This window comes from Marmota marmota, unplaced genomic scaffold, assembly GCF_001458135.2.
Source record: "Marmota marmota marmota unplaced genomic scaffold, marMar, whole genome shotgun sequence".
Taxonomy (NCBI): Eukaryota; Metazoa; Chordata; class Mammalia; order Rodentia; family Sciuridae; genus Marmota; species Marmota marmota.
Window position 1 is genome coordinate 6,864,955 of NW_026000243.1, and position 12,612 is coordinate 6,877,566.

Sequence of the window (12,612 nt, forward strand, 5' to 3'; positions counted from 1 at the left end):
AGAATTTATCCAGGTCACCACGTAGAATGACAACTGCCGAGGTATGAAAACCAGAAATAAAAGCTGTGCTGATTGAAAGGAAACTACAATAAAGAAAGATGCTGGGGCTAAGGGTGTAGTTCAGAGATAGAGCATGTGTCTAGCATGCACTAAGCCCTGAGTTCCATTCTCAGCATCCAAAAAAAAAAAAAAAGGAAAAGGAAAAGAAAGATGCTAACACAACAGTTACACTGCCTTTACAATGCCAGGATTCATGGGGCTAAGAGCAACTTTCCTTTTGTACAAAACATGAAGTAAGCAGATTGTTTCTGGAGATTGGAAAAGATGAAGGGTGCTTTGAAGTGCAAACAGCAACAAGTCCTTTAATTAAATCTATGCCTTAATATTAAAATCCTCTGACCAACAAATCTGCCAATCTGATATTGCTTATCAGATTGGCAAAATTTGAAAAGAATGTAAATAACCAATGTGGCAAGGCAGCATGAAAACTGGCATACTCATATATTTTGGGTGAAAATATACATTTTTAAAATATTTTTTAGTTTTAAGTGGACACAAGATCTTTATTTTACATTTATGTTGTGGCGGGATCGAACTCAGCGCCTCAATCATGCAAGGTGAGCACTCTACCACTGAGCCACAACCCCAGCCCCAAGAATATCCATTTTTTCAGTATCCAAAAGCAACTTAAAGTCTTATCAAAATAGTTTTTTCCATTTGTAAAAACAAATTTCAAAAATATATCAAATAGAGAATATTATGATAAACCTAATGCACTTGCCATTCCACTTCAATAATTATCAACTCATAGCCCATCTTTTTTTTTAATTTATATATGGCAGCAGAATGCATTACAATTCTTATTACACATATAGAGCACAATTTTCCATATCTCTGGTTGTATACATAGTATATTCACACCAATTCATGTCTTCATACATGTACTTTTGGATAATAATGATCATCACATTCCACCATCATTAATAACCCCATGCTCCCTCCCTTCCCCTCCAATCCCTCTCCCCTATCTAGAGTTCGTCTATTTCTCCCATGCCCCCACTCCCTATCCCACTATGAATTGGCCTCTTTATATCAAAGAAAACATTCGGCATTTGGTTTTTTGAGATTGGCTAACTTCACTTAGCATTTCTTCTCTAACCCATCCATTTACCTGCAAATGCCATGATTTTATTCTCTTTTATGGCTGAGTAATATTCCATTGTGTATATATGCCACATTTTTTTATCCATTCATCTATTGAAGGGCATCTAGGTTGGCTCCACAGTTTAGTTATTGTGAATTGTTCTGCTATAAACATTCATGTGGCTGTGTCCCTGTAGTATGCTGTTTTTAAGTCCTTTGGGTATAGACCAAGGAGAGTGATAGCTGGGTCATATGGTGGTTCCATTCCCAATTTTCCAAGAAATCTCCATCCTGCTTTCCATATTGGCTGCACCAATTTGCAGTTCCACCAGCAGTGTATGAGTGTACCTTTTTCCCCACATCCTCACCAACACTTATTGTTATTTGTATGAATAGCTGCCATTCTGACTGGAGTGAGATGAGTGGTTTTGATTTGCATTTATCTAATTGCTATCGATGATGAACATTTTTTCATGCATTTGTTGACTGATTGTACATCATCTTCTGAGAAGTGTCATAGCCCATCTTACATCTAACTAATCTCCTACACTTTCTTCCTCTCTAGATTATTTTGAAGCAAACCTAGAATGTTATACATTTTCATTTGTAAATAGTTTAATATATATCTACAAAATTATTTTATATTTCATATATTATATCTAAAAAATTGTCTTAGTATTATCAATATCCAGTTAGTAATACTATTTCCCCAATTGTCTCATAAATATTTTTACCTTCAGTTTGTTCAAATCAGTTTCCAAACAAGGACCATATATTGCGTCTAAGTAATAATGTTCCTGAAGTCTCTTAATCTGTTAGCTCTCTTACCTCCTCTTTTTGCTTGTGTTTTATTTGTAGGGAAAAAAAGTCAAGGACTAAGGGGGTAGCTTAGTGACAGAGCACTTCTTTAACATATATTAAGCACTGAGTTCCATCCCCAGCAAAAGAACAAATGAATAAATAAGCCAGACCATTTATTCTAGAGTTTCCCACAGGTTAGATTTTGCTAATTACAATCTTGTGTGTCTTTTTAACTTCATTAGTGAACCATGCTTCCTATAATCTGGCAGCTGAATCTAGAGACTCAATCAGATTCAGGTTTGATTTTTGGGGGATGAATACTTCACACATGGTATACAGTAATGTCAGAAGTACCCAACACCAGGAGGCATGTAATGAATGGTTTTCTCTCTTCTAGCAATACTAAGAAGGGTCAGAGGTTTAAGCTGCTATTATTCTGATTTATTACAAAATTTCTCTCTAAAACCAACTTTTCTTAGTGGTTTTAGTATGCTGTTGCTAATCATTGCCTAGATTCATATGTCATTACGGAATACAAATGGTGCTATATTTATTAGTTGGAATGCTTCTATAAAGAAATTTCCACCATGGGCTGGGGTTGTGGCTTAGCGGTAGAGCGCTTGCTTAGCACGTGTGAGGCCCTGGGTTCTATCCTCAGCACCACATAAAAATAAATAAAGGTATTGTGTCCAACTACAACTAAAAAATAAATATTAAGAAGGAAAAAAAAATTTCCGCCAGTGAAACTACACATCATGTAAAACCACAAGAATGGGATCCTAATTAGAATAAGTTATACTCCATGTACATAAAATATGTCAAAATACACTCTACTGTCATGTATATCTGAAAAGAACAAATAAAAGAGAAAGAGAAAGAGGCGGGGGAGGGAAGAAGGAAGGAAGGAACGAAGGAAGGAAGGAAGGAAGGAATGAAGGAACGAAGGAACAAAGGAAGGAAGGAAGGAAGGAACGAACGAACGAACGAACGAAGGAAGGTCCTTCATGAAGTAACTGGTTACTTGAATACTTCCAGAGAGAAAGTACTTCATTCCCTTCATTTACCAGTTTTCAGGATAATGTGGTGGTCCCTAGCATCATGAAAAAAGTGACCAATGAGTTATTTCTTTCAATATCAAAATGAATATGCAGACTATAAGTATATTTAAGTACTTTTAATCGATTATAGATATTAGCCTTTCTGACAGATCAATTGTCCTATTTTGGCCCCTGCAAATTACATCTTGAGTTGCTTCCGTAGGACACCAGAAGTTTTTAACAACTCCTTTGCATTCTGAGAAGATGAGATGCTCCAAATTCATCTTGTATATTCCTTCCCCTAGTTTTGAAATCTGACATTTCTTCAAGAAGCTCTAATTCCTTTTACTGGAGATCTGTACTTAGAGACCACACTGAGGGGTGTTAGGGATGCTCGGTAATACGAGACTGATCCTTATGTCTCTACACCTCTGCAGTGACCAGAACTACAGAACATTTTTTGCAATGCTGGGGATCAAATCCAGGTCTCATACATGCAATGCATATGCTCTCCCACTGAGCTACACCCCAGTCCTGATAACATGTTTTTGTTTTTTTGGAAGAGAAAATATATCTTGAGTTCGTATTGATATTCCAATTCAAATTTGGGATTCTAGGCCTTTATTTGATTTTTATTCCTGTATTTTTATGCACTTTCAAACAAAACCTTGGTTCTTATTTCTTTTTATTTTCAATGCTGAGGATCCAAACCAGAGCCGTGTATATGCTAAGCAAGCACTCTATCACTGAGCTACACCCCCTAGCCCAAACTTGGTTCTTAAATAACTTAAAATGTGAATATCTTTTGTCTCTACCATTCCTCCTTGGGAGACTTAGCCAAAGGAAATAATCTAATATGACATCCATGATAGTGTTCTTTACAGTATTAAAAAAGAAGAGAAAATCAAGAAGAATTTCAGTTTTTCAGAAGCCAGAATGAGGAAGGCTATCACCAAATTGAAATATAATTTAAGCTAATATTTCTTCAGTATTTAAAAATAGAACAAGTACAAAAACATTTCCAAAAAAAAAAGACACATTAAAAACTCATCATTAGCAGGGGGCAAGGTGGTGCATCTCTGTAATCCCAGTTTTTGGAAAAGCTGAGGCAGGAAGTATGCAAGTTGAAATCCAACTTTGGCAATGTAGTGAGACCCTGTCTAAAAATAAAAAGGGTAGGGGATATAGCTCAATGGCAATGCACTTGCCCAGCATGTGTTAGACCCTGGGTTCAATCCCTAGTACGAAAAGAAAAAAGTTTCATGATTATTCTTTGGAGCATGAACCAATGTACTGCTTATATCCTTTTTTGGTTTTTAGAGATGGGGGTTTCACTATGTTGCCCAGACTGATCTCAAACTATTGGGCTCAAGTGATTCTGCCTCTCCAGTATATGATTTTGTTTTTGTTTTTTTTTTTTAAAAAAAAAAAAAAAAAAAAAAAACTTCTCTGACAAATCACTTTTTATTACCAGCCACTCTAATATTTACTGACTGGAGTGTGTTAGTATTATGTTACGTTTTGCTTTGTTTCCATGAAAAGAAGCTCTCAGAGAATGTTCTTAGTATTTAAGAAAAAAATATTCAGAAATAGCACCAGGCAGAGGACTAGAGGAAAATTCCAGGGAACTGACAGTCACAGTATTATCCACAAACAACAAAAACGTAAGTCATTACCTGCTGAGCTGTAGTATCCTGTTGGACATAAGCTACCTGGCCTGGGTCTGTAAACAGAGTCTAGACCAAAAAAAAAAAAGAAAAAAAATTATCAATAGCTCTTTAGACATTTGCCTACACAGGAAAAATCATACTACTGCTAAGCACCAATGCTTAGGAGAGTTATCTACCATCATAGCTGATAATTCTTCATTAATAAAGAAGATATAGATAGCAATCTTACATTTGGCTAAAGAAAGCTTTTCATTCAGATGGCTCCAATGAGATGGTATGTCTAACGATCTCACATGGCTAACATGTTTCACTATTTTACTTTTAACCAAAGCCTATCTTGAGGTTGAATGTCATACCTAATTAAAATGGTATGTCATGAAAATATACAAGACATGTAAGAACAAGGTTATATATATATATGTGAATATATATATATATATTCACATAACATCATTCACTGGAACAGATTTGTGATTCAAAGAAAATGGAAGGAGATATATAGACACAGAGAAGATTATCATAAAAACAGGGTTTTCAATGCTATCAAATACAAACTCATGTTTATTATCAGAAGAGAAGTAGAAGTAATATAAATTGAACTTAATGTCCCATAGGTTTGGAAAAAGCCAGTAAAGTCACAATACAAGTTAAGAAAAAGTGATCACAATTAGTGGGGTCATACTGCAGCAAAGTAAGAAAAGAAAGAAAATCTTCACGACTATATCATAGCCAAGGCACCATGGTTAACATCCTGACCCCCAAAAATATGCTCTCTTCTAAAGCTTTTAAAAGATTTTAATTTGCCCAAGATTTTAACAAACTTACGGGAATAAGAACTATGATTAAATCTTTTTTAAATTTTTTTTTTAATTGTAGATGGACACAATACCTTTATTTATGTATTTTTATGGGGTGCTGAAGATCAAACCAAGTGCTTCACATGTGCTAGGCAAGCATTCTACCACTGAGCCACAACTCCAGCATCCTATGGTTAAATTTTAATTCCAGAAAAATGTAAAGAACGGTTTCAGGCAGGATCAGATTTCTCATATTTGACTTTTTTAAATTATCAAAATTTAGATGTTAGGGGCTAGGGTTGTGGTTTAGTGGTAGAGCGCTTGCCTAGCACGTGCAAGGCCCTGGGTTCAATCCTCAGCACAGCATAAAAATAAATAAATAAAATTAAAGGTATTGTGTCCAATTACAACTAAAAAAATAAATATTTTTTAAAAACTTTAGATGTTTAGTAACATCATAATAAACTATAGTTGGGCACAGGACATTCTTTTCATAAATTATGTGGTCTTATTTTAATAGAGTTAGAGGACTAAACCTAAGCAGAGGAATTCCAAAAGTACCATCAAAGTATTTGGCAATTTCATCATTATATAAATTAGAAAAGTATTAACTAGGTGAGCCTCATATCTTCTTGTGAGTGACTGGAAGTCTCTTGATTAAATATTGTATGAGGGGCAAATTTTATTATCAGGATCCTACCACAAAGTATATAATTTGTTTTTTAAAAACATGTGTTTGGCAATTGGGAATAGGCTCATGGTAAAGCATGTGCTTAGCAAGCACAAGGCCCTAGGTTCAACATTAACACATAAAAACATATTTAAAGGTACTTTACACGTTGTAAAGTATGAACAATAGAAAATAACATTTGTAAACTAGAGTCGTATCTTTGGGAAGTTCAAGCCACTGGGAAAAAAATTAAAGTAGCTAAAATTGTACAGCTTTTACCAGTAAACACAATGGCTTCTGTTATAGACTAAGAATCAGTAGGTTATTAATAAAGGGTATTTAATAAGCTATTAGAACTTTTTGCTTATACATTTAACTGAAATAAACAATACATTTTCACTGAACCATCTATGATTAAGCTATATAGAACTAAATGCCTGGTTACTGATACTCAAAAAAAGTAACAAATTCACAATCTAGTCACTAGAGAGAAGAACTGATATAAAACTAGTGCTCTAAATACTTATTAGCCTTAATTTAAATTAAATGAACGATCTCTTCCTCTGATGAGTTGGTTATGAGCTCCTTGAGAACATAAATCTTATCTGAACATTACCTGCTTCACCAGTACCAAGCATAATGACTGGCATAGAATAAATATAAGTAATTGCTGAATTAATTAATTAATTAACAAATTAAAAAACACTAATTCTTCACATGCCTGTGCAGCTTCCACAGGATGGATGTATACCAGTGTGTGCTCGGGACCATCCACTGAAGTGTAGGAGGCACCATCTGCCGTGTACACCACCTGCTGGGGTGGACGGACCTGGTCATCAGTGTAGACAATCTGAGCCACAGTTCCAGCATCTGGAACAAAGTGCACCTGGTGCAAAAAAACAGACAAGTTATAGAAATTATTCTTGTAAAAAGAAATCAATCTCACAAAGGTACATAGCCAAGAAAGCACATTTGCACTCCTAAAATATCCCCAATGAAAGAAGAATGAGAATTTAGGCAGTTCCATCTAAGAGACTAGGAGACAGAGTGTAAGAACTGTGTCATAGATTTATCACTTAATGTGAGAGAATGACTTAAATTCCACTGCCTCAAATGTCTAATGCAGATAACTCCTTTGGGGAGTCACAGGTGGTAGGGGGTTAATTGATCCTGCTAAAAGTGACTGCAGATTCCTCTTTGACAACACCAAAAAAAATATAAAATACAAATTATTCTGCAATGTGAACAAATATGTCAAGACCTCAAAAGCCAATTGCTCTCAGCATATCACAAAAAAAAAAACTATTTTATAACAGTTCCTTTAAGTTAGCTATTAAAATAAGGCCATATTAGGAGCTGGAGTTGTGACTTAGTGGTACAGCACTCACCTAGCACATGCGAGGCACTGGGTTTGATCCTTAGCATTACATAAAAGATAAATAAGCAAAATAAAGGTATAATGTCCAATTACAACTAAAAAAAAAAATTTTAAATAAGTCCATATTCTTTCCTATAAGTTCTTTCACACTAAAAGAACATACTGGAGGCATATCAGGAAATGTTAGCAGAATCAATAAATGAATAACAAAACTCTTCTTTGCCAGCGAGGTAAACACACAGAAAATCCTTATAAAAAACTTTTAAGGGGTTCTAGACAAATATTTAGTTGTCATCAGGGTAAACAATTTTCTATCTTCCAAAACCTAAAGAACTAAAAGCAAAAACTTGAGTTTTATAAAATACTTTCTGAATGGTCAGCATGTAGGACTGCATTTATGAGGGCTACAGCTTGGAATGTGGCCTAATGCCCAAGACTGAAGGTCTAGAAACAGATGCTTGAAGTACACATTTAGGAGAGAGATCATTTATGTACTGATGTGGAAATCACGCTTTCAGGTTAGGACCCTTACCGTTCCACTGCCTTGGCAGTGGACCTAACATTTTTGTCAGTTTTCTCCAGTGGGGAAATAGATTCCAAAGCGGATATAAACTAACTTAATCCCCAGAAAGAAACCCAGAAGCCAAATGTAAATTAAACATCACAGGAATACAGCAAACTTCCACTTCTATACTAAATGATTAGTCTGTCTTCTATGTAAATTTGATTTATCCATGAAGATAAAGTTTATACAGATTTGTTCATTAACAAAGCTTTGAACTAGGTCCAGTGCTTAAAGAAGGAAAAAACATTTCCCAAAAAGATGAGCCATCTAAGATATAAACTTTTCTGCTTGGTCTTCCTCACTCAGATTCTGCCAATCAGAATTTGAAGAATTAAAAAAAAAAAAAAAAAACCACCAGAATCAGATTTCCTAGCCAAGAGCATGAATGACTAGGAAAAAAAAAATATAAGGGGCCAGGCGAGGTGGCCCTCAGCTTGGAAGGCTGAGGCAGGAGGATCATGAGTTCAAAGCCAGCCTCAGCAACTTATTGAGGCCCTAAGCAACTCAGTAAGCCCCTATCTCTAAATAAAATTTAAAAAAGGGCTGGGGATGTGGCTCAGTAGTGGAGTGCCCCTGAGTTCAATCCCCAGTACAAAAAAAAAGAGAGAGAGAGAGAGAATATAATGGAGGATTCCTGGCCTTAGCTATCTGTTATTTGGTTATCCAGAGATAGGGACTCTGGTTATATACCACATCACAACCATATTCACCTTTGTTTTGCTTTTTGATAAGCAAAATATATGAGAACACTATGAAACTGTCTCTCTTTTTTTCTTTTTTTTGTACTGGGGTTTGAACCCAGGGTGCTTTACCCTGAGCTATGAGCTACACCCTCAGTCTTTTTTATTTTTCATTTTGAAACAGGTTCTTGCTAAGTTGCTGATGCTGGGCTTGAACTTGTGACCTTCCTGCCTCAGCCTCCTAAGTCTTAGGATTGCAGGCATGTGCCACTGCACCCAGCTACAACTGCTGTTTTTTAAGTTTTCAGACTGAGACTTTTAATTCATAGCAGATGATCAGTTTTACATATTATAATATAAATGATATTGCTTAAATTAAATAAGACTTACCTATTTGAATGTTTCAATGTTGACTTCCTGATTTTTATGATAGTACTGTAGTTATGTGACTGAATAAAAATTTGAACAAAAACTTCACATTTATCCTAATGAATAAAAATTAAGTTTTATACTTTGGTCACAAATAAAACATGGCTCCCTAGTACTGCTGACCCATTCCAAATTCAAATCCACACCAAAAAAAAAAAAAAAAAAAATGCAGAGATGTGCCTCTACCAAGAAGTCAAAAGAACATGCAGGTGAATCCAGGTGGTTGTGGCACGAGCCTGTAGTCCCAGACACTCAGGAGGTTAAGGCACACAGATTACTTGAGCTCAGGAGTTTGAGATCAGCTTGAGCAACATATGAGTCCCCTTTGCAAAGAAAAAGAAAATGCAGCTGGTTCCACCAGCAAGTCAAAAGGTAAAGATCAGCCAGGCAGCAACTCAGGAAGTAGCTGAGGCAGGAGAGCACACTGGAGGCCAGCCTCAGGCAATCTCACAAGACCCTGTCTCAAAATAAAATAAAAGTCTAGGGATTGAGGCTGGAGTTGTGGTTCAATAGTAGAGCACTTGCCTAGCATGTGTGAGGTACTGGGTTCAATTCTCAGCACCACATACAAATAAATGAATAAAATAAAGGTCCATCAACATCTAAAAATGTTTTTTTTAAAAAAACATTTAAAAAGGCTGGGGATATAGCTCAGTGGTAGAGTGCCCCTGGGATAAAGAAAGAAAGAGAGGTGTGTGGGGAGTCACACATGTTCATTTTCAGAAACAAAGTGGAGACTGTGCTTTCACGTCTAGAGACTATGCNGAGGGAGAGGGAGAGTGGGGGGGAGAGAGAGGGAGAGGGGGAGAGAGAGAGGGAGAGAGAAGGAGAGAGAAGGAGAGAGAGGGAGAGAGAAAGCTAACAGAAAAGAAAAAGCCAGAGATTATCAATGACAATAGTATTTAAATAAATGACTAACCAAAATTTGTGACTCATAATGGGACAATTTGCATTTAGAAGTTTACATTTTAAATTTAAAAGAAAAGGCCACTCACTTTATAAACATACATTGTTATCTTATAACTCACATAGAATCAAAACCTTATACTGAATGGCATAATAGAAACAACAGTTTGAGGCTTTCAACGCCAAAAATGAAAAATAAAGTAGGGTCTAAAAACTGAAACTAAGTTGCAAATAAGGCAGAGAAGCCTGGGGCAGGGAACCAAGACTGTGGGGGAGTGGATATGGGTTTTTCTAAATCACAGTGAAACATGGCAATGGAGCATTCAGAGTGCTATGCACAAGTTCTTCCTGTCAACTCCCTCCCAACTACTCATTACTATAAAGTAGCTATTATTTCTTTAGCTATCAGCAAACTGAACCCAACAAAAACACTGCTATCCTTAGCCAGCTGGAAGAGAACACCCTTCACCTGTGCGGCATTCTGTTCATGCTCTGCAGACGTCGGCCACACGTGTGAGCTTTCATCTTTGGAATCCATACTTTCCTGCTGGACAGCTCCAAGTCTGGGCCACCTACAGCAGCACAGGGCAGAGGACAATCATCTGTCCAGCATCTGTGCGCTCAGGAAGGACAGAAAGGTCTCTCTGCAGTGTGTCTGGGAAGAGACAATGTATTTTAATTAATTACTTTTTATCAAAGAAGGGGGAGAAAAAGCTTTGTTAAAAGGCAACACACCGGGCTCCGGTTGTGGCTCAGTAGTAGAGTGCTTGCCTAGCATGTATGAGGCACTGGGTTCGATTCTCAACACCAAATATAAATAAATATAATAAAATTAAATAAAGGTCCATCAACATCTTTAAAAAAATAATAAAAAAAAAAAAAAAAAAGGCAACACACCTATAATTCCAGTGGCTCAGGAGTCTGAGACAGGGTGATTGCGAGTGCAAAGCCAGCCTCAGCAATTGCGAGGCACTAAGCAACTCAGTGAGACCCTGTCTCAAAACAACCTACAAAATAGTGGATGAAGCTCAGCGGTCAAGTGTCCCTAAGTTCTAATTCCCGATACCCCACCAAAAAAAAAAAGACAATACACCTGAGCAAATGAAGAAATCATTTAGAATGATAATACCATGTATCGTGTGTTTGGTGTGTTCTAGGCACTCGTCAGGAAGAGTGTAAACGTATATACACTGTATATATACTGTAACCATCATTAAAAATGCTGAAGGTAATTTTAGTTATCTTGAGAACAGTTTTCCAGACATTAAACACAGGCAAATTATAAGTTCATAACCTAATCTGATCACTGTGTAGCCCAAGCTTTTTTCTGGTAGACACTACCTGCCTATACCATCTCTCCTTAATATGAATAGAATAATAATAGCAGACATAAAACAAGGGGGAAAATGACAGGTATAGAGAACTAGACTTTCTGGGTCACAATTTGTGAGTGAAAATATAAATTTTGTTTCCCATTTGGTCAGTACAGGAATGATCAATGACCAAATCAAGTTTTACTAAGCATCAATATGCATAAAATCTACATCTTAAAGTCTTATTCCTTTCCAAATAGACTTTTAAAGCAATAATCTTCCTATTTAACAATAAGTCATTGACATTTTAGATATCACATGAGAAATGCTGTGTTAACATGGCAGCAGCCAACCTGATAGTTCTTCCCAATCTCCCAGTAAAGTAGCAGACGTAGACAGGAAAAAGTAAGATGATCAGAACACCAATAAAGTCAGATAAGAAAGACTATGAGCCAATTGCCAGTCAGAATGTTCTCCATTATTAATTGCACATTTTTAGACCACACATCCTCTAATCTCTGAACCAAAATATATCCCAAAAAAGAAAGATACTAGAACACCCTATGTCTGTGCCTAGCTCTGGAATACAGGAACTGCTGTGTCCAAATTGCATGGGAACCATCTTCTGAGTCACTCAGGAGCCTGTTCCTGCCATCCTCACCCCTCCTACACCATCCCCCACACTCACTCACCTGGCATACACCTTACTCTTCCTTTCCCCATTCAAAGAGTACTTAACACCCATGTCCACCAAAAACTGAATGTATAAACAAAGGGGCATGAAAGAACTTTCTGGAGAAATGGGAATATCTTTTATCTTGAATCTGGATTGGAGTGATGGTTACATAGAGAATATATGTATCAAAAGTCATCAATTAGGGCTGTGGCTGTAGCTCAGTATAGAGCGCTTGCCTAGCATGTGTGAGGCACTAAGTTCAATCCTCAGCACCACATAAAAATAAGTAAATAAAATAGAGGTATTGTGTCCATCTATAACTTAAAAAAAAAAAAAATTTAAATCAACTAGGCCAGGCATGATGGGGTATGTCTGTAATCACAGCAGTTCAGGAAGCTGAGGCAGGAGGATCAAATAGGTCAAGGTCACCCTCAGCAGACCCTGTCTTTAAAACAATATAAAAATAGGCTGGGGAAATGGCTCAGTGGTTAAGTTCCTATGGGTTCAATCCCCCATTAAAAAAAAAAAAAAAAAAAAAAAAAAAAAA

General features: G+C 36.5%; 1 protein-coding gene across 4 annotated transcripts in view; it reads right to left on the reverse strand.

Annotated features, from left to right (window-relative positions):
- The window catches only part of Prdm10 (PR/SET domain 10), a 93,419-nt gene that overhangs the window by 51,958 nt on the left and 28,849 nt on the right, over positions 1 to 12,612 (reverse strand). For all 4 annotated transcript variants that reach the window (XM_015499044.2, XM_048796224.1, XM_048796226.1 and 1 more), the window contains 3 exons: positions 10,546 to 10,731; positions 6,840 to 7,004; positions 4,658 to 4,717 (listed from right to left, as the gene is read on the reverse strand). In XM_015499044.2, coding sequence (XP_015354530.1) covers positions 4,658 to 4,717; positions 6,840 to 7,004; positions 10,546 to 10,614 — 294 coding nt within the window. In that variant the 5' untranslated portion in view covers positions 10,615 to 10,731. The remainder of the gene's footprint in view (positions 1 to 4,657; positions 4,718 to 6,839; positions 7,005 to 10,545; positions 10,732 to 12,612) is intronic.